At 46.9% G+C, this 22,945-nt stretch overlaps 1 protein-coding gene across 1 annotated transcript; it reads right to left on the reverse strand.

Annotated features, from left to right (window-relative positions):
* Positions 1–1,049: 1,049 nt before the first annotated feature.
* On the reverse strand, positions 1,050–21,507 carry LOC133350440 (glutathione S-transferase A-like). Its single transcript, XM_061564779.1, has 9 exons — positions 21,486–21,507; positions 21,086–21,132; positions 19,851–19,954; positions 18,952–19,006; positions 13,576–13,641; positions 9,105–9,210; positions 7,433–7,551; positions 4,980–5,068; positions 1,050–2,862 (listed from the first exon to the last, which is right to left on the reverse strand). Exons 1-9 carry the CDS (start codon positions 21,505–21,507, stop codon positions 2,730–2,732), a joined length of 741 nt encoding a protein of 246 aa, XP_061420763.1. The 3' UTR covers positions 1,050–2,729.
* Positions 21,508–22,945: the final 1,438 nt, after the last annotated feature.

Genomic DNA, 22,945 nt, shown 5'->3' on the forward strand with positions numbered 1-22,945 from the left:
TAACTATAGTCCGGCCCTCCAACGGTCTGAGGGACAGTAAACTGGCCCCCTGTTTAAAAAGTTTGAGGACCCCTGCTGTAGACGATGAGTGGGCCTGTCGCTTTTTCTCAGCCAGCCTGAACACATCTGTCAGCCAGGGTATCTGAGGTTTGGACCGTGTACCCAAAGCAGCCATTGCAGCTGCATGAGCCACAGTCCTAAACCTCGCCCATTTCCCCCCGACATCAGGAGTGGGGGACGATGCAAACCCCAGCCGCAAGCGATGATGAAATTCTCGCTTGCAACTTTCATCAAATAGTTGGGACCATGCCAGGATGGCTTTGAATTGGGTCCTGGGTGTACACCCACCACTGGAGTGGAAGAATGGCAGGCACACCTTACAGGCGACAATTCGATGGTCAGGTGGCAGATCAGCTCCACGGTAGGTCCTGGTGGCAAGGACATGGGCCCGCATCCGCTGTTCCATCACTATGTAGTCCAGGAGATGTTCTTGCTTAGACCCGGCACAGACACACTCTCATGCACACACCTTGACACTCACTTTCACATACACACGTGCGCACACACTCACGATCGACTAACTCATGACATCTCGCAGAGGATCGCTCCACTGAACACAAGTTCCGCAGTTCAGATTTGAAGTGCGAGTTCGCATTTAAAGTCAATGTTCAAAGAGTATATTTCATAGAAGCTGGTTCGTACGTATTCGTAAGTCGGGTGTTTGTAAGTCAAGGACTGCCTGTAATCCTATTTTATTTACCTCTACACTTGATCTTTTTTTCAGAGGCGACTGGGCCACGCATGACAGCTCATCAAAGTGGATTACCATGTCGGAATTTACAGGAGCCAAATAATCGAAATTGATGTTTGCAAATTTGGAAGACAAAACCAGAGAACTTGAATAAAAATCAATGGGACCAACAGGGAGAACACACATTCCAAATACACGTGGCAGGGTCACGATCGAATGCATGCCTCCTATATACCACACGAAGGAGATAACATCTCGCCACAGAGACGCCACACTAGCCCACACCACTAAACAACCCCCCAACCTCGTATTTTAATCTTGTAAATCAACCAAAAATTGCCACGGCTATTTTACAAATTAATTATCAAAATAAACTTCAAATGTAAGCATAAATATGGAGTTCCATTTATCCAATGAATCAAACATGGATTCACATTTATTTTAACCCAACAATTATAATTTAAGTTAATGAATATACTTTTAAAATTTTCTTCATACAACGAGGCTATAACTACACGTGGCTTATCGATCTCTTGCTGAGCCAGCTGTGAAGAGAGCTCCTAAAACGTGGATTGTACAGCTGATGTGGACATGGCTTTAATGTGCGTGTATAGCTTTGGGTCCAATCCCCGTCACAACTGCTTTGTGTAAGACGACACATGCCAGATGAATTCACACCGGCAACACTCGCGTCGCCCTTCACAAGGCGAGACTAAACGCGACCTGTTCAAACAGCGCCATACTTCAACCCGGGGTTGTTCAAACCGCTTCGAGCTTCATTCGGGCAGCGAACCAATGAAGCTCAAGAGCAGTACGTTAATATCACTCAGTTATGGAAATTCTTAATCCACCGGTGCACTTAAATGATCAAATATGTGATCAATGCATTTGCGTTTAGAAATATCTTGGCAAATGCCAAACGTTTGTCAGCTGGTTCAGGGTCGATGGCAAGAATCTTGGCATGAAATGACTATCGCCTCACCCTAAAAATTGATAATTTTAAACTCTTTCTTTGAATCTCATGAATGTGTCGTTGCTCTGAATCTCTCTCAAGATGGTTTCAGGAGTTCCTTGTAATCAAGGACTGCCCCACGAGTGGCCATTTGGATGTTCTCAAGTTGAGGCGGGTGGGGTGGTCAATCACGTGACGATGACCATGTGTCTTCTTGGTTCTATCGGTATAGTCACGTAGAATGGAAATAATAAAATAAAACATAATAAAATAATTCTCACGACGTTTCAGCCACAACGCAAGCAGCCATCCTCAGGTGAAGACCAGGTCTGTCGGGGAGACAGCGTCTGAATGAAACATCACCATGCTTGGAGCGTATATTTAAGCTGGGTTGGAAGGGGGGGGGGGGAAGGGCGCCTTGACAAAAGGACGGCTGCTTGCGTTGTGGCCGAAACGTCGTGAGAATTATTTTATTGGTTTATTTTATTATTTTATTATTTCCATTCACGTGACTTACCGAAAGAACCAAGAAGATGAATCCCTGCAGTCACGAAAGCTTTAAATCGAAAGATGGCCATGTGACACGATGCTATTCTGATTATAGATGTGTGGTCAATCTCGCCTCAGCTGCTTCTAAGTTTTTCTCTTTTTGGAGAGATATTCCTTGGGGAATAATTTGAAATTTCTTATTTCTCGCGTGAGCTTTTCCAGCGTGATCTTTTCTGTCACTCGGGGTTGGAATATTGCGAGATGTGTGGTGGTATTGTGTATAACAAAATATTTGGCAATACAGTTCAACTGGGGGGTGCGGGGTGCTCTAAAGCATTTTGAGATTTAAGGTGTTTAATTTCAAATGCATTAAGGCAATACAATACATCCCATACATTGTGATCTTAGCTTTTGTTAAAAAACCAGAGCTATGCAATGAAACAATGGTTTTTAAGACTACAAAATCATTTTATATCATATTAGATAATAGAAGTCAAAACCCCACTTGAGTACAGGCTAAATCAACGTGGAGGATGTTTATATCTCCTTGAGAAGATCCTGTGTCTGTGGATTCTCCTTCCAGTGTGGAGGCCAGGACGCCTGCACACTCGGACGCTGCTCCAGCAGCTTGTAGTAGGCACCCAGATTCGGGTACCTCTCTGCAGACAGTCTGCACGCATACACACACAATGCACAAACGATAGAAAATAAACATAAAACAAATTTAACTTGTAAGCATAGCTAAATCTAATTTAAAATATCCAAAGTCCATACAAGCAAAATAATGTGTAAACATATTTTATTAACTACAGTACTGTCCGACTTCCAAATGATTTGGGCACTGCAGTGGCGAGATGTTTATCTCCCTCGCATGGTATAAAGGAAGTCGTTGATACGATCCCGACCCTGACACCTGTATATTTGAAGTTTGAATATCTCTCCCTGTGGTTATGTGGATTGTTCTCCAGGTCCTCTGGTTTTTCCCTTCATATTTAAAATCAACATCACGCATTTAAGAGTATTTGGGTGCCATACATTGCCACGTGATAAGCAACTTTGTTCAGCTATCATTGGTAGCTAGGTCGCTTCTGAGAATAAATTGTAAAACATTTAAGTGAGAAGGTAACTGGATAGAGAGCATATTTTTGATATTTTTTTCATTGGAGCCGTGGTATGGCCCAGTGGTAGCACGTTCGCCACCTGTTAGAGGTGTATGGTTTGAACTCAGTAGAACGCCCTAGTAAATAACTACAGGTGTATGGAAAATACCTGGTGTATTAACCATAAAATGTACCCATCCTGCATCACAGTGGAATGTTAAAGATCCCATAATGTAACTTGGAGTGGGTACAGCACACACGCAGATAGGAAAGAAAAATAAACATTTTACGGAAATATCAGCTGTACATTATCCGCGATACTGCAGGAGTCATGGTCCAAATTTGACAAAACCTAAACAACTACTCGCACTTTGCTTGATTAATAAACACAGCGAGCGGTTCTCTCCCGAATGTGAAATGTAGGACACTCCTGAAAAAAAGGCTTGAGACTTCAATTGGAATGTAGAGAAAAACTGCAAACTGCTATATTAATAGTGCACAGTGCATTGTCACTGAAGTTTAAATGAACACTCGTGAAAAACATATTGTTGCATTAACTATTACGTGCATTATTAGTGTTTTTTACATGTGTAGTGGTATAGCGCTGGCTGCTGGCGGAAAAGGGGAACTGCGGTGTACGGCAGTACTCGCGTCAGTATATGAGAGACGGACATCTCGGGGAAAGTTCACAGAAGGGGCCTATCGGGGAGCCCCGGGAACCCGCGAGTAGGTTCTAGAAAGGGGGCGTGGCCAACGCGGAGCAAGGCCACGCTGGGAGTATAAGAGGGGGCCCTGAGCGGGAGCTCGGAGCTGTTGCTGGAAGTGGGATTCCCGTCATGCTGCTCAAGTCCATCGTCGTCACCTTCTCCTCGTCGTCGTCTCCGTCTTCACCATCCCGGGGTGCTATTAGTCAGACAGCCTATCAACTGTTCTAACTTAGTAGTGCCGCCGACAGCAGACGGTCATAATAATAATAGTGTGCACCCACGTAGGGTGTGTGTTACCCCGATGGTGTGTGTTAATAAAAGTAGTGCCTCCAAGTATTACTGTCTCCGAGTTGAGTCACTACACATGTTTTCATATTTACAAATGTAGCAACAATTGAATTAATGTAAATTAATGCGGTCATGCAAGTATGTAATTATAAATGTATAGCCGTCAACATCATCGGCTGTGATCAATAATTTTTGCGGAATTTTTTTTATTCTGACAATCCTAAATACTGAATATGTATTAACTTATTATTGACCCCCCCCCCCCCATTCACTCGATAATTATTTAAAGTCAATAAAACATTTAAGCCATGCTATCTGTGTACCAACTGGGTGTTTGGCGTCATGTGACCCGGCTGCAGGGCGAGGAGAAATGCGTTTGGTAAGTTGCACCACCTCGTCAAGGTGGCGTTCTTGTGCACAACTGAAGTCGACATTCACATTTTTCCATTACGCCTCGCACTGCTATTCTACTTGTATGCACATGTTTTAGCAGCGTTAAAGGAGAGCTTGAAAACGGCCATATATATACACACACACACAAAGTATACACTTGGGATACACTACCAGCTCAGCATTTTATAGCAAAGGATCTCTGCATTTCCCAGCTTCTTTTCAACAGAACACATTGTGACTCAAGCATGTGCTGCTCTGCAGGCCACTGTGGAAAAGTTCCCATGTACCTTAGAACTTACCCAAATCTGAAGCAGTAAGCAAGGGTAGGAAAGAAGGCAGCATCAGCGATGGTGAAGGCTTTTCCAGCAATGTAGGAACCTGGGCCCATCTAAAAAACAACAGCAAAATATCTGTTTAACACATAGGCTTTCGCGACCAATATCATTCATAATAAAGGTTTTGTAAATGTTGCAGGTTTTGTAAATGTTGCGGATTTACTGTCCAACACACCAGTGGGCTGAAGTAACTAACTGGCGCATTGTTTACGTGACAAACCTTACTGGCTGTGTCAGGTGGTGGAGGGTGACGACACATTTATTAAGAGCGAAATATCTACTTTACAAAACGTCCGTGAGTATTTCAAACTTTGCTGGTCAAATATCATTAGCACTTAAATCACTGAATAAGAGCTCATATCTATGTAAAATACAACTTGTGTTCCACCTCAGGGGGTCCAGAATTCCAGTAGATATTTGAGCCAGTCCCAAGCCCAGATAAAACGGAGGAGGGTCGGGCAAAAGGGTTGCTGATACCTCGGACCGTAAAAAAATACAAAAGGAATCTAATACACATGACGACCGCAGAAGACGAAGGATGCAAGCTCTGATGTCGCCGGGGTCAACAAGGTCCGATTGAATAACCAGGATCAGGTAGAAAAATGTACTACCGGAAAGCAGCAATGGCAGCAGCAGCAGCTACGACACCATTAGAAAACAAAGCAGCCACATTCCGAAACAACGAAGAGGCTGAGAATGGCGAATGAGGAGATTACAGTAGGGACACGAAATGTGAGAACACTATAGGCAAAGGAAATAAAAAGATACCAGGTACGACATCCTAGGACTAGCAGAAATGAGATGGACAGGAACAGGGGAGATAAATGGGGGTGATGTTATCTGGTCAGGGGAAGGTAAAGTACACACCAGAGAAGGTTTCTTGTTGAGCACAAAAGCCAAAGCATCATTATTGGGATACAGACCGGTTAGTCCAAAAGTAATTGTCACGAGATTTAATGGGCAACCCCTAAACATGTCTGTCATCTAAATATATACACCAACATCAGATAGCGCAGAAGAGGATGTTGAAGAATTATATGAAATGATGTAAAGCACATAAAAGGAACTTCCTAGGAAGGATATCAAGATAATTGTGGTAGACTTGGGAAGGATAACGCCAGATGGGAACGCATCATGCAAAGGTATGGATAATTAAATTCAAGAGGGGAGATACTGCTACAACTTCCTTCATAAATGACAAGCTAATATTTAATACTCAGGTGAAACTCAGCAGTAAATTTTGGACAGGAAATAGGAGAATGGTTCCCAACAACAATAAGTAATGAGGGAGATCCACTATCACCAAACAACTTCATCACATACTTGGAAAGAGTGATGTATGCCATTCAGGACAATGGCACAGGAATATCTGTGTAAGGTGAAAGAATAAAAAACATGAGATTCGTGGACGACATAGATCTGATGGAAGAAAGGTTCGTAGTGCTGCAAGAAAGTGTTCCTACGCTGAATAAGTCAGGAAAGGACTGATGAACGTGGAGAGGCCAAAGACAATGGTGTTCAAAAGGGAGGAGTAATAATAGAAAGCAGCAAGATTGTGAATGTAAAGAAATTTGTATACTTGGCAAGTCTACTGACATGGGACAATGACTTCACAAGGATCGCAAGGCAAAAGGAGTAATGGCAGGATTCAATAACATCTGGATGAGCAAGCAAATCAGCTACAAGACCAAACTGAACATCTTAAGAACATGCGTGTTCAGTACAGCTTTGTATGCCTGCGAGACTTGGGACATTAAAAAAGGCTGACAGAGATAAGATATTGGCACTCTAAATGTATTGCTAGAGAAGGATACTGCATCTAAACTGAGCCCAAAGAGTGATCAACGTAGAAATAAAAAAACGTTGAACATAGAAAAATACCCAATGATGCACGGAGTGATGAGAAGGAAACAGACACTGTTTGGACACATATGTAGGATGGACAACAATTGGAAAATGAAAAAGGATTTTTTGCGGAAAAATAGAAGAACCCAGAAAAAGAGGAAAACCTAGCAGAGAATGGCTTGATGACACATAAGAGATTAGTGACAGAAAGATGTGGCACTACTTGAACATATTGGATAGTGGAAACGAATGATAAAACGTTCATACTCTTTGGTTCTTTCAGTAAAGTCACGTAGGTAGAAAAAATAATAGACCATGACGTTACGATCGCAACAACAAGCGACCGTCTATCTACGTGACTTTACCAAAAGAACCAAAGAGTGTGGATTCTTGCAGTCACGAAAGCTTCAAATCAAGATTGATAAAACGTTCATTAGAGACCTTCAGGCTATCTGCTCATGAATCGTAATTATGATAACTTGAATTAGTAATACACATTTAACATGTACAACCAACTTGAAAGAAGATGTGTAAATTCACACATATCAATGCTGATCATTTTTGTAGCACACCTTGGCAAGATACCCCTCCCATAGCAACAGCTCCTTTGCCAATGCCTCAGTATTTCGTTTCAGAGCAGAGTTGTGCCGCTCCTGCACTGGAATGCGCCAGTTGTAGTAGATGACATCCCCTGAATGAAGATAAAGGCAAAAGTTTTACGAAATGTGCAATGCAGAACTAAAACACAACAGTAGATACCTTTAAAAACAACCAATCCTCGAATAAAACCAATTCCAACAAATACAGTCATAGCAAAAGGCACCACACGTAGTCAATCAAAATATATGTAACTTTTATTTATACCTAGGTAAAACTCAATTGAGGTAATATGTCTATTTAGGACGTCTCTTGAGGGAGATATAATTTTAAACTGCGTAGGGATGATTTGAGAGCCCGATTCCTCTGCCTTGATATACATGATGCAATGCACATGTTAGTGGTGCTTAATACAAATCAATCACAATTACAATTGTAAGGCATAACAGGTTCCAAATTTTTTTGGCATTTATTTTGATATAACATCTTAATTGGGAACACATTTGCATCATCTGCCTGCGGATTTCCCCTCAGTTATCCCAGCCATCAGACCACCAGGAAACCCCACTTTGTTAAAAAAAATGTGCATATCACTTATTATTAAATGTCGTATTGAACTAAAGTAGGATTTTCTGATTTCATTTTAGCTTCCTCTCCTGTTTCCTTTACAAAATCAAATCTAGATACTGAAAGTCACCTCCTTTCTCTGTTCCTTATCAACTGGTTTTCCATCTGTCTGCAATGACCTTGCTGTTCATATTATACATGCTCTATAATGCCGAGCAGGTGTAATTCACTTTTGCCAAACGTCCCCACTGTGGCATCAACTCTCTTCATTAGACCTGTAAAAGCATTTTATTTGGCTCAATTAATCCAGAAACATCTGTAACAACATCAATTGAGCTTATATCTGCAAATGGATGCAAGCTATATTCACATATTGGACGGATCTTCCAAAAGGGTTAGAGAGGATTTGATTCTGATCTACCAGTCTTGGACTGGCATGGTATGTAATGGGTTTTTCTTACTTTGCACAATGTGCATCTGTAGATTTAGGAATGTTCAATTTAATGAGTATGCAAAATGTATGTTTTTTTAGGCCGAATTATGCAACTTAATTGTTGCCCCAATTTATATCCTGGAAATCCACAAGCCCTGCTGGTGAATCCAGGGCTCCGTGCATAAATAATTGCTTAAATGGTGAGGGCATATGAGACAGAGAAGAGAGGAGCGGAAAAAAAAGTGTACACACAGAGGCAGAAAGGGCAGACACGAAGATACTGAGTAAGAAGGGACAGATGTAGAGAAAGTGATAACAACATTGATGTGCCACCTCTCTTTCTGTGTCTCACAGTGCTAGAACAAGCAACTATAAGGATTTTGAAGAAATTCATATAATGTGAGAACATATCATTATAATACAGCACTGGTGATAGGGGGATTTAAATACATTTTCTAAGAAACATGTCACTCCACTGAATATTCCACCCAAGCAACGTGATTTTTATCTTCCCCTGCACGACAGTGTGTGGACCACTGTGTCCACAGTGCATCATACAAAATATAACGCACTAGTCATGCTTCCGTAATGTGCGGGCCACTAGGTTCATACGCGAGTTTCAAATGTGTGCAATGTGTGATCATCACCAGATTTCTGTTGCAAGGTGAGGACCTCAAATGTGCGCTGCAGAACCAAGGCCTGCTCTGCTGCTCCATCTGGCATCAGTTTTGTGCCCTGTGCCTTGAACTGATTCTGCACAGACAAACAACGTATGTGAATTGCAACAAATAATAACCATAGGTATTATTTCCACCTTGTTTGACACCAATTCCGTCCATAAATATAGACATTTTGACTAAAACACGAACGTTGTTATCTTCAAGTTGACTTTAAATATAGAATGACCAAGTGGCACAATGATTAAGACAAGAGGATCAAAACAATTAGTCTCTTCAGCTTTTCAACCCCCTGGGGTTGATAATATACATACTATTTAGTGTGAAGTCAACAGTGACTGTACTATAGACCCCATAAGAATATGTAATTCTACCACAAGCTCAGGCTGATGAACTGGAGATGAACAAGGCTGCATGTACGATTGAATGGGAAAGCACTTTGCTGGAATGGATATCCTGACCCAGGCATTGTGCACAGGATAACAGGGATAGCACAACAGTTGGCTCATGAATTGAAGACAATTGTGTTCTAAGGAAACTTTCTGCCACTGGGAGCTCACATCTGTATCATGTTCCAAATTCCTTTCAACTCATGAGTTGGGCCCCATCCGTGAGATGCATATTGTGCTATACAGGCGTGTCGTCTCGCTTATCGAGCACGATGTATTCCACGCAAATTGCTCGGTAAGCGAAATCTCGTTAAATGATCATTGTTTTCCCATTGACTCTCTGCCACGTTAAAAGCTGAGTTACATTCCAACCCCAAAATGTTCCACTCTTGAGCAACTTCTATCATGTGAGAAATACCAATTATTGTATCATTTTAAAATAAAGTAATAAAACATCAAATTTAACACTTACCACACATGAAGCACCAGTGCAAGATCCCCCATATAGCCTTAACAGACTGTCGGGGTAAGTGCTGTTAGCGAGCACCTATGAAGGCTGGCACGGCACACGAGGGGGTGAGTGGCCAGCACCATGACCCGGCCACCTTTGTCTCCCCAGTGGTTATGTTTAAATACTGCACCAGGTACTCACTCATTTGAGTCGGCCTCGGGGAAGCCCAGGACCGGTTCAGATAATCCTCACTGGTGTTGACCGTGAGCAGGAATTGAACTCTGGTCGCCGGGTTCGTAGCTCCGCTCCCCACAACAACCACCATTCGCCACTAAGTGGTCGTGATGTCACCACGGCCCTTGTGCCAGGTTATGTGCACTTTAAGGCCATGTGAAGAGTCAAATGCTCACTGGCAGGTGGTCACGGAACAAACCCAGGTACCATGGGTTGACTGACTGAGATGACCGGTAGATGCACCATCCGTGTCCCCTACTGTGCCAACTTGCTGTTTTAGCCATCCAGCGCTCTGCTCATTGTTGTGAGAGTCACTCCTCTGCCCTCTGCTGTTGTTGGAGGGTGACTACCTCCAACTACCCGGTGGCATCGTTCACGAGCCTTCTTCACAGAGGTCGACCTTGGCACTGCTTGTACCGGTCATTGGATTGTCCACTCAACTCTATATTCTCTCGGACCACATCATTCCATCTCTTATCTTGCCCGTGCCATGCCCATTTAGCCCCCTATATCCAGTTGAACAAAAACTATTTGTACATGTCGTGGCTGGGCATGTGTGCTACATGACCCAGCAAACACAGCCTTGCCTGATGGAGGAGCTCACCAAAGGGACTTTGTCCAGATCTTTCAAGGGATTTGTGAGCTCTTAAACATTCCAGCCTGGTTAAACCCAGGATGGACCGTAGGCAGGCCAGTCTGAATGTATCTAACCGGTGATGATATTCCATTAGGGGGGTGCACGTTTCGTAAGCATAGATAAGGGAGGGCATGACTGTGGCCATGAAGACCCTAATCTTCATATGGAGCGACAGACCGGGTAGCTTCCACAGCATTATGCAGCTGATGAAATGATGATACCATTTGACTGATGAAGAGTAAGACCTCTGCCGTCTAACCGGAGCTGGTCATAAGCACACTGCCAAGGTATGGAAACCTCTCCACTCTCTCCACAACTGCCCCATCACCAATGGAGAGTTGAGGGGTGAAGTTTTTGATGATACGAAATACCCAGGCACATGCTTAGTTGTAGTGGGGCTGATGGTAACGCCCAACCTTATAGTAGCATGCTCCAGGTCAAGCAGCAGAGCCTCCAACTCCTTCTCCGAGTGAGCAGCAATCACCAGATTATTAGCATACATAACATGGTTGACCAATTAGGAGCCATCCCTCAACTGCACCTGGGCATCCATCTGCCTCAAATTGTATATGTACCAGATGGCAGTTCCTCCGGTACAGCAATGGAAGGCTTCTCGAATTATATGGCCGAAAAATATGTTAAGTAATGTAGGCACCACAGGACATCCCTGTCGGTACCAAGGTGAACAGGGAATGGCTCTGATTCCTAGCCACATAGCTTTACCTGAGCAGAAAGTCCGGGACTCCAAAAGTACAAAGAACAACCCAGAGCCCAGGCCTATTGATGGTATCATAGGCCTTGACCAGGCCAATAAAGCAGAGATGTAGGTCCTGTTGGAATTCCCTACACCTCTTCTATAGCAGACAAACAGAAAATATAGAAAATATGTCATCCGTGCAGGATCACCCGAGCCTGAAACCACATTGTGGCTCTGCAAGGCTCTCCTCAGAGTGCCTGGCAAAGCGATGTTGAGTAATCCTTGCCATGACCTTTTTCGACACACTGAGGAGGGAGGTGCCCCTGTAGTTACGACAATCTGTGCGGTCTCCCTTCTTAAAGAGGGGGACCACCAGGGAATCCTTCCAATCCTGCAGAACCCGTCCAGTGGTCCAGACAGTTGTGATTATGTCATATAGGACAGTCGGCACATAAACGCCTGGTCTCAAGACTCTGGATTGCCTTCTGTACTTCTTCAATAGAGGGCACTTCAGTCAGCCACTCACAAGGGGTGCTTACTTCTTCCAATATTTGAGGCACTCTAACCTCAGCAATTCCATCCCCACTATGAAGAGAACAGTTGATTGGAATTGCCCCTCCCCCATTGCTGTGTTCACAGCCATCACAGAGTTACCATCCGGCACCATCGAGGAAGGGGGTTGTTTTTGCTGGATACTGCTCCTCACACCACACGTAGCCAACCATAAGTGACACATGCCTGTACTTCAAACACACTTTTTACGAACGTTGCTTCAATCCCTTTTTCCGTTGTTTTGTCAATATTCCCTCTGAGGAGTTCGAGCCACCTTTTCAATTTTCATTCCTCTTGATTTACTTTGAGCATCTCCCATCTTATTAAGAATTTTGTCATGGTTCTCGACTTTATTAAAACAACTATAAGAGAGGTTATGGCCTGAGTTATCTTGTTACTTGGTCCAATTTTTCATTCACAATATTTTTCATCTCTAAATATAAAGCTTTTTTTAACAAATGACTGCAGGAATCCATACTCTGGTTCTTTCGGTAAAGTCACGTAGGTATAAAATAAAATAAATCACGACGTTTCGATCGCAACACAAGCGGTCGTCCTCAGGCAGAAAAAATATAATCCAGCAGTGGAACAGCTGAACTAGCGAGAGAGCAGCTACAACAAGGAGGCTATATATGTGGCGATGGGCAAACAAGCGGGATCTGAGCTGGAAAGGAATTCCACCCCGTCCCAAGCACCTCAGTTGTGTTAATGGGGGATTAGGGAGAGAGGGAGATTAGCATGAATGAGCTTCTGTCACCGCATAAGAGTATCATGCCCGCATATACGCACAACAGCAGTGTTAATGAGAGATTAGCACCATGAGAGTGCAATCCAAATGGTATGTGAGCATGAGAGTACAATCCAAAGGACATGTGAGAGATCTAAGAGAGGCATAGAGAGAGAGACAGAGAGTCCGAAATAACAGCTGACATCGGCAGGTAGGATGGAAACATCACAGTCAGTTAAGACTTTACCCATTAACACAACTGAGGTGCTTGCATCCGGGGGTGGAATTCATTTACAGCTCAGACCCCGCTTGCTTGCCCATCGCCACATATATAGCCTTGTTGTAGCTGCTCTCCCGCTAGTTCAGCAGTTCCACTGCTGGATTATATTTTTTCCGCCTGAGGACGACCGCTTGTGTTGCGATCTAAACGTCGTGATTTATTTTATACCTACGTGACTTTACCAAAAGAACCAAAGAGTATGGATTCCAAACAAAACCTATGAAAATATGTTCAAAACATTCACACAATTCATCTAAGACATTTTCAAACGAGCATATTCATTTTGACATTGTGTAATTTTACGGCATATGTTGTGGCATGCACAACATAAACAAAATTGTAACATGTTATGGGTATCTAACATTTTCATCAAGAGTTTCACTCCACATTACTTTGAAAGGTTGCATTATGTAACCCTTTGTCATTACTTGAAAGTGCACACATTGAGGCTTACGTTCTCGTATCATGACTCACCTCCAGGTAGAAGCACGCCCCTAAGGATTCGTTGATAATGTTGACACCGTGACGGAAGGAGGGAAGCTGCGGGGGGACAAGATTGATCAGCTAAGTGAACCCACTCAAGAAATCACAGTATTAATAAACTCAAGCAATGAACAAATCTATGAAGAATTCCCATTATTCAAACTATAACCTCATGTTCCAAGAATCCATACACATATTTTAAGAACAGGCAGACCTCGCTTAGCACAACCCCATAGCAAGCTGATTAATTATAGCGCTCTTTGTCCTGGAGAAACGAAAACACCGACAGATTGCTTACGAGTGATAACAAGCAGCAACGCTAGCTGAGGAAAGGGGCCATCCATTTAGTACGTATGTAATAAAGGACTCTTTCACAGTGTCGATCTCCGTTGTCCTTTATTTGGGTTCGTGTAAATCTCGCTCCCACGGCGTCCTCGCTCAGGCCCGCGTCTCCTCCGTCGATCACTCCACAGCCACCCTGCTGCTCCGCTCTGCAGCCACCCTGCTGCTCCGCCCTGCAGCCACACTGCTGCTCCGCCCTGCAGCCACACTGCTGCTCCGCTCTGCAGCCACACTGCTGCTCCGCTCTGCAGCCACACTGCTGCTCCGCTCTGCAGCCACACTGCTGCTCCGCTCTGCAGCCACACTGCTGCTCCGCTCTGCAGCCACACTGCTGCTCCGCTCTGCAGCCACACTGCTGCTCGCTCTGCAGCCACACTGCTGCTCCGCTCTGCAGCCACACTGCTGCTCCGCTCTGCAGCCACACTGCTGCTCCGCTCTGCAGCCACACTGCTGCTCCGCTCTGCAGCCACACTGCTGCTCCGCTCTGCAGTCACACTGCTGCTCCGCTCTGCAGCCCCACTGCTGCTCCGGACACCGATGGCCGACAGTGCCGAGGTCTCCCAACACGTGGTGATCGCGCCACTCTCCCAGTACTGCCCAGCGTGGCCTCCTCCTGTTTCACTCCGTTTCAACTCCCTGATCCCCTTCCGGTTCTCTCCCTAAATCCTCTCCCCCACGTGACCCTAACTCCTCCCTCTCCTCACGTAACCCAGACTCCGCCCCCCTCAACCCTTGCTCGCATTACACGTATGCAAAAATCTGTCAAAACTTGACTCCTCCCCCCTCCCTGTAGGCACGCGTTCTTTTACACCGCGCCCCACCTGCATACCCCACCTGCATACGTATGCTTGACGCACCCCCTCCCGAATCCTATAGAACGGTCGATATTTAATCCACGTAGAAACGATCAAGGATTAATAACAGTAACGTGTGATAATAGGTTTTTCCCTTTTCTGGAAACAAAACAGGTGTTATGATGTTAAAACACCAAACTGAAACCTTTTACAAGGAATCATGTCTGCATCAACCACAATACTTGGTGTCAGAATGCAAACAAAAAACTTACTCTGATAATATATGTGTAGTGACGGTACGCGCTGACAAGGGGGGAGCGTGTGAGAGCGCGTCGGGTGTGGCTACATCGCGTGGTATAGTGGTGACGCGCGCTGACAGTGATGGATCGTGTGGCAGCGCGTGGGGAGTGGTTGTGTGCGCTGACACAAGCTGAGAAAAAGGATCATGTGGCAGCGCGTGGTGATTGGTCAACTAGGGTGGGTGCTCACATCGAGGTCCGCATAGGCTCCGTCTCCCCGGGAGCGGAGGACTATAAAAGGCGATGCGCGGGGGCGCTCGGGGAGTTGGTAACCAGTGAAGATCGAAGACGGAGTTGGAAGAGATAGGGCCCTGAGACCCCTAGTCCCGCTGTCCTTGTAAGGGCCGGGACCCTGTGCGGCTCAGAGGCGAGACCATGGGACCCGCGGCCTGACGTCCGTGTGAGGGCGAGGCTGTGGGACCCAGTGGTCGGGACCCATACCCCAGCCGGGGTGGGTTCCCTGGAAGCTACGGGGCGGGAGAGCCCGTGTGTGTGTAGCCGGGGGAACCGCGTAGCGTAGGCTGCAGTTGGCCACACGTGTTAGTGAAGTTGGTGTTAATAAAAGTGTGCTACCCGTCAAGTCGTCTCCCGCCCAAATTCCTACATTACATATGCATTGCCCTTGAAACTGATTGGTCCAAACCAGATAGTTTTCTTTTGAGCCTCGTCTCAAAGGATGTTAGACCAGAGGATGCCAAAAGGCATATGTATATAGTAACGTGTTTAAGCAAACAGATAGTCCACCGCCGGACTATCAAACTAATTTGAAGGCCAATGTATACAAATTATTATCGAGGCTTAACCCCCTCTCATTTCCTACGAGTAAGTACAATGTCAGTAGATCCCCCCCATACGCAAGCGTACGCATTTGGGTTAACCTCCCCTCCCCCCTCTGTATACGTACAAAATGGATGGCCCCCAAACATAGTCGCCCCCATCATTCGCTCAGCGATTGAGAGCGACGCATGGCTCTGAGCTAACCAGACCCCACCACTCCCCGTGATTCGATTATCACGATTCGTGGCTACGATTCCATTTTAAAAAGCAAATCAAATTATATATTTTTAGCACATAGGCTGTCGCGACCAATATTATCAGAGGTTTTTTGGATTATATTGTGTAAATATAAGTGTACCGGTGAAAACATTGTCACTCAAATTGTAAATGTTGTGGGTTTACTTTCCAACACACCGGCGTGCTGAACTCGTAAACAACGTGAGAAACCTTTATATTTATGAAATCTAATCCAAAAAACCTCGACTATGGTTATTTTAAAAAAAAAAATCATGTTATTATTACAGTGCCTTTAGGCAGGTGAGAACTTATATGAGACAAGGATAGTTTCATGTGACATCTCAAATAAACCTCACCACAAAATTGACTGAGGGAGTCACTAAGACCCAGGTTGAGAGTGCAGCAACTCCAACCAATGCCTTATAGGAGTACAGTCGAATGCACTCGTGAGTACATGTACTCATGTTATTATAAATTATTTTGATCTATGAATTGTTTATCGTACGGATTACTATTATATGCACTACTAGCTTTACTACCCAGCTTCGCCCGGGGCTTGGATTCACGGCGCCCGGCCGCCTTTGTCTCCCCAGTGACGATATTCACACCGCACGAGTTACTCGTTTGAGGCCGAGCCGACCTAGGGGAGGCCCAGGACGGGTTCAAATAATCTTCACCGGTGGTGGCCGTGAGCGGGAATCGAACTCGGGTCGCCGGGTTCGTAGCGCAGCGCGCTAACCACTACACTACCGCCACATAAACGCACACACGCGCTTGCAGCAGACACACACCACTTTCAGGGTGCGGAGGGCAGTAAACGACTGAAATAATAAAGCAATGCTGCGCGAAGAACGCCTTAGACCTGCAACACATTTGTATTTCACTTTACCCGCGATCAGCAGGCACACTCCGATACGCTTCCGTAAACGGGCCACATGACAGATGTGACGTCACAGCTCACTTGCCGTGCAAAATATATGTATTATTGCGCCCCCCCCCCCCCCAAAAATATACAAAAGTCTATTTTTATAATTTTTGCATGGTGTACAGTAGGCCTCGGCAAGGTAAGGTAATTTACCCTTTTTACCGGGTAAAGGGTAAAGGTGTCGACATGCCAAGGGATAAGGTAAAGGGTAACAGGGTAAAGGTAGCTCGGAAGATTTACCCGATAGGGTAAAGGTAGCGCGAAGTATTACCCGGTAAATACAGTACCTAGTTTACCACTAAAAGCTCCGTGGCGCAGTCCGTGGCCTCCATTTAACAATATTAAAAAACTTTATTAAAAACACGCTTTTATTAAATGTACTAATAATGGCAGAACTCCACAACTCCAGGAAGTGGCCCCGAAGCTTGCCATAACGTAAGGGGCCGTGGCCAATTACAGCCAACGTCAGTTGACCGTGGACAATTAGACCCAAGCCGAAACATAACATATAAAAAAGAATGTTTAAAAATATATATATTTTTATGATATAATATAGTCTTGTCATCAGTATGACCATAAGTATACCAAGTTTGCAGTCGATACCACATTAGGAAGTGGGTAAAAGTTTAGTTACAAGATTTGAGGATAAAACGACAACAACGACAACAACGAGCGTGTAAAATTGGAATCATCGAGAGTATTCTAAATGAATAAAGCGCTCTACCCAGCATTTACCATTATAAACCTTGTTCATGTGTAGTTTCCTAGTGATTACCCTGTAATCAGGTAATTTGTATGGGGTAAGGGTAAAAGATAGGCTCGTTGTTTTTACCTTTTAACTTTTACCTTACCTTGCCGAGGCCTAGTGTACAGTCTGGAAAGTACCCACATGGCAAATTTCAAGTTTGTTGTATGTCGGGAAGTACGCTAAACATTTTGAACAGACACAAAATCACAAATTTCCCTTTGATATATATGGATAGACTAGCTTTACTACCCGGCTTCACCCGGGACTTGGATTCACCACGCCAGGCCGCCTTTGGCTCCCCAGTGGCGATGTTCACACACCACACCAGTTACTCGTTTGAGGCTGAGTCGACCTAGGGGAGGCCTAAGAGCGGTTCCAATAATCGTCACTGGTAGTGGCCGTGAGCGAGAATGAAACTCGGGTCGCCGGGTTCGTGGCGCAGCGCGCGAATCGCTACGCAGTCACTGCCCGCCCCCACACACAGGATAAAGACAAAGATCCCCCATGTAGCCTGTGAGTCTGTAGGGGGCAAGTGCTTTTAGCGAGCACCTATGAAGGCCGGCACGGCACACGAGGGGGTGGGTGGCCAGCACCACGGCCGGCCGCCTTTGTCTCCCCAGTGGCGATGTTCACACAGCACACCAGTCACTCGTTGGAAGCCGAGTCGACCGAGGGGAGGCCCAGGACCGGTTAAAATGATCGTCACCGGTGGTGGCCATGAGCGGGAATCGAACTTGGGTCACTGGGTTCGCAGCGCAGCGCGCTAACCACTACACTACCGCTCCCCCCACACACAAACGCGCGGGCGGCCATAGGTCCACATACACGCGCTTGCTGCAGACACACACAACTTTCAGGGTGCGTACGGCAGTAAACGACTTAAATAATAAAGCAATGCTGCGCAAAGAACGCTCTAGACCTGAAACACATTTGTATGGCACTGTGCCCACGGAGGGTTGGGGGGGTGCGTGACGTGAGCAGGCACACTGCGTGACGCTTCTGCATGCGGCTCACATGACAGATGTGACGTCACAGCTCACATGCCGTGCGAAATATATCCATTATTGCGCCCCCCCCCCCCCCCAAAACACAAAAGTCTATTTTTATACTTTCTGCATTGTGTATAGTCTGGAAGCTAACCACATGCCATATTTTGTTGCATGTCGGGAAGTATGCTCAACATTTTGAACAGACACACAATCACAACTTTGCCTTTTATATATATGGAGATATATATAAACTTGCCTTACTACCCGGCTTCGCCCGGGACTTGGATTCTTGTCTTGGATCAATACACGGCCTACATGGAGGGTGGGGGGATCGGGATGCGTGACGTCAGCTGGCACACTGCATAATGCTGCTGCATGCGGTGACATCCCAGATGTGATGTCACCACTCACTTGCCGTGCAAAATTTATCCATTATATTGTCCCTCCCCCCCTAAAATACAAAAGTCTATTTTAATACTTTTTGTGTACAGTCTGGAAGCTACCCACATGCCAAATTTCAAATTTGTTGCATGTCGAAAAGTATGCTAAACATTTTGAACAGACAGACATTCACAAATTTCACTTTTATATATATGTAATAACAGCCATAGAGGGTTCACGTGGGGATTGGCTTGCCGGTCCTGCTTTGTAGCCAATAAGGGATGAGCCAGGGAGCATGGCCTCGGCGTGATCGCGGCATGTTAGCAGGGGTGATTGGCCTGGCCAATCGGGGCCTCAGCTAATGGGGAGCCGGATCAGAGGCGTGGTCCCGGGATTGACAGGGAACCATCGGGAACGGTCAACGCTGTCTATGGAGGATTGGCTGGTGGGTACCACGTGACGAAGGGATTAAGAGAGAGAGAGAGCAGTCGAGAGCAGACTTGGGAACGAGAAGAGCGGGAGTCACGTGCGTACAGAGGCTCTGGGTGCCACGTGCGCGGTGGGGACTTGGCGGGAAGTCTGCCCTCTCTCCGTTGTCTGCCAGCAACGGAGAGTGTGTGTGTAAAGTGTAACTGTGGAAGTTGAAAATAAAAAGGACTGATTCCGGAAGCCGTCTCAAGAAGGTTTATTACATTGGTGTCAGAAGTTCTTCTGCGACCGTTTGGACGATCGTCAAGATGTCCAAGCACCTCAGAAAAAAGAACCTGCCCGTGCCTCCATCGGAGGAAGAGGTCGAGACGGATGAAGATGAGCTGTTGGGGGCTACAGCCCCTATGCCGCCTGCTGATACTGCTCTCCTCGACGCCTCTCAACGTCGACTGGGAGAAGATGCGACCACCGCAGGAACAAAAGACGAATGGCGGCTGATGGCGGAGCAGATCGAGTCGTTACGCGCCATTCTGCTAAGCCTGGTGACCGCGGTGGCGTCCTCACCAGCCGTGGGTCGCCAGATTGCGGATCAGCTGGACGCCGCGGGAAGGGGTCCTGCAAAAGAATCTGAGTCCGCCATTGCTCCTGCCATGCGGGAAGAAGCCGTCGTTTTGGGTGGGGCGGCTGCGCTGGAGCCGTCGGCCGCCATTTTGGGCGCGCCTGCCGCCACGCGGCCGCCATTTTGCCTGCAACGGGTGGAGCGTGGGAACAGCAGTCGGAGACGCCCGCGGCGCGCGCTTGCCACCGCGGACATCGCCTTCCACAGATTAAAGAATTTATCGCCGGGGGCGATTGGAGTGCTTTTACGTGGCGCTTCGAGTCAGCTTTTAGATCCGTGAACTGGACGGAGGATGAAGCGCTGGGAGCGCTACCTACACTGCTTGATGATGTTTCTCTGGGGGTCTTCCGCTCCATCCCGGCGTCCAAGAAGAAGACACTGCGAGATGCGTTTGCAGAGATGGCGGAATTTTACGACCCACCGACGTCAGCCACCAGAAAATGTATGTCGCGTTGCCGAGGATCGGAGGAGTCGCCTTTGGCTTATCGGGGGGCGTTGATGGCGCTGGCCATGGCTGCCTACCCCAACGCGACGGCCGATCATTTGGATCCACTCATCCTTTCCCACATGCTGGAGTTGTCTCAGGAGCTCAACATTTCTCTACCAGTGTGCGGCCACGAACCGCTTACATCGCGATGGGTGGCGCGCTGCCTGGACGCTAAGTTTAATATCAAGCGTTGGGACCAGATGGCGGCGTGGACGGGGAAACCTGAAATCGACGGGCCGCCCTTGGGGTGGTCTCCACGACTGGTTGTCCACTGCTCCGACGACTCTGGCGACAACGACATGCTGGCTGCTGCTGTTCCGCATAGGATTCCGGGACGACGGCTGCGCGACCAGCGTGGCGACTACGCAGGCCGTCCACGTGCGAGGGCTGGGTCATCCGACCGCCGGCCGACGACGGCCGCGTGTTTCAAGTGCGGCAGACGGGGCCATTTCGCCCGTGACTGCCGCTGCCGACCTCTGCTATCGCCTCTTCCGCCAAGGGGACCTCCATCTGCTGCGGAACTGCAACAACCTCGGGCGAGTCGGCACAAATCGGACACCCGGCAAGTCGTGTCACATCACTCATCCACTCGCACTCATTCTTACACTCCTAAGGATAATTTTACTTCTCCTTCTCCATTTACACGCTCTGCTACACAGTGGAAGAAATTGGCTCGCAGGGTTGTGGCTGCGGCGTCGGGCTCGTCGATGGTACGGGGTACCATCGACGGCGTTGACGTCCGTATCTTGGTGGACACTGGCGCGTCTGCTACCATAATTTCAGATGTTATTTTTCATTTGTTGTCCATTCCTACGTCGCGGATACGCAGGGTTAATGATGCGTGTGTTGCCTCAAATGGGGGAAGCATGGGTACCTGTGGTCAGGTAGATGAGCATCGCTATCGGAAATATTACCGCCGCAGGACCTGTGTTAATCTCTCGCTCGCTAGCTGTCCCATGCTTGCTTGGTACTGATTTCCTGCGCCGGATGCCGCTGAAAATACGGGTCGACCAGGATTGTTTGGAAATGCCGGGGGGTCGTAGGATGGCGTTCCTGCCTTCCCTGCTGGCCAGTGCGCCTACAGCTAACGCAGTTACTGCCGTAGTCGCTGCTACGGTGGAGGTTCCGTCGGGAGCGCAAATGCTCATTCCGCTGCGTTACCGAAAACCCCTTCAAATGGGAAGGGATGTGAAGGGCGTGCTATTATCCCCATCGAATTCGGTATCTAAATCTTTTTCTTTGGCGGCGGCACAAACGATCGTGCGACCAGGTCAGGCACCTTTCATACAGGTGTTGAATGGGGGACCTGACCGCGTTGTTGTTCTGGAGGGATCGGTGCTGGCTCACGCCACTACCGATTTCGCCTCTTGTGACGAAACGCCGCGCGCCCGGATGCCCGCACGATCGTTCGCAAGAACGCTGGATCGCAGATTTATGCGGAGAAAATTCTTCCTTGTCGAATGAACAAAGGAATGCCCTGCGTTCACTATTGCTATGGTACGCTGATGTTTTCAGCAGAAATGATTTGGACCTCGGCCGCACGTCGCTTTTGTCGCACCATATTGACACCGGTGCGGCACCTCCCATCTGTATGCACCCTCATCGCATGAGCCCAGCGGAAAGGGAACACGTGCGCGGAGCAGTAGATGAATTGCTGGTGGCGGATATTATTTTGCCGTCCAACAGCCCTTGGGGCGCGCCCGTCGTTCTGGTTAAGAAAAAAGATGGTGGTACAAGATTTTGCGTTGATTGCCGCCGGTTGAACAAAATTTCGGTGGCGGACGCGTACCCCTTACCGAGGATGGATGACTCGTTGGATGCTTTATCGGGTGCTAAATTCTTTTCCACCCTTGATCTGTCCTCGGGCTTTTGGCAGCTTCCCCTCGATGACGAGTCAAAAGCCAAAACGGCATTCCGCACGCCGCAAAGTCTCTTTGAATTCAATCGGTTGCCTATGGGCTTGAATGCGGCTCCGGCGACGTTTCAACGGCTCATGGAATTGGTGTTGGCTGGACTACAGTGGGAAACGTGCCTCATATCTAGACGATATAATTGTCTTCAGCCGCACGTTCGAGGAACACCTCCAACGCCTAGAGACGGTTTTTCAAAGAATGCGGGCGGCTGACCTCAAGTTTAAACCTAAGAAATGCCACCTTTTGCAACACTCCATCCGTTACTTGGGTCATATTGTCAGCTCAGACGGCGTGTCCACTGACCCTCTGAAAACCAAATGTGTTCAAGAGTGGCCCACACCCACTTCAGTGGGTGATGTTCGGCAGTTTATTGGATTCGCTTCCTATTATCGCCGCTTCGTTAAGAACTTTGCGACGTTGG

The sequence above is a fragment of the Lethenteron reissneri genome, chromosome 33 (assembly GCF_015708825.2).
Source record: "Lethenteron reissneri isolate LAM-NWPU_2019-01 chromosome 33, ASM1570882v1, whole genome shotgun sequence".
Taxonomy (NCBI): Eukaryota; Metazoa; Chordata; class Hyperoartia; order Petromyzontiformes; family Petromyzontidae; genus Lethenteron; species Lethenteron reissneri.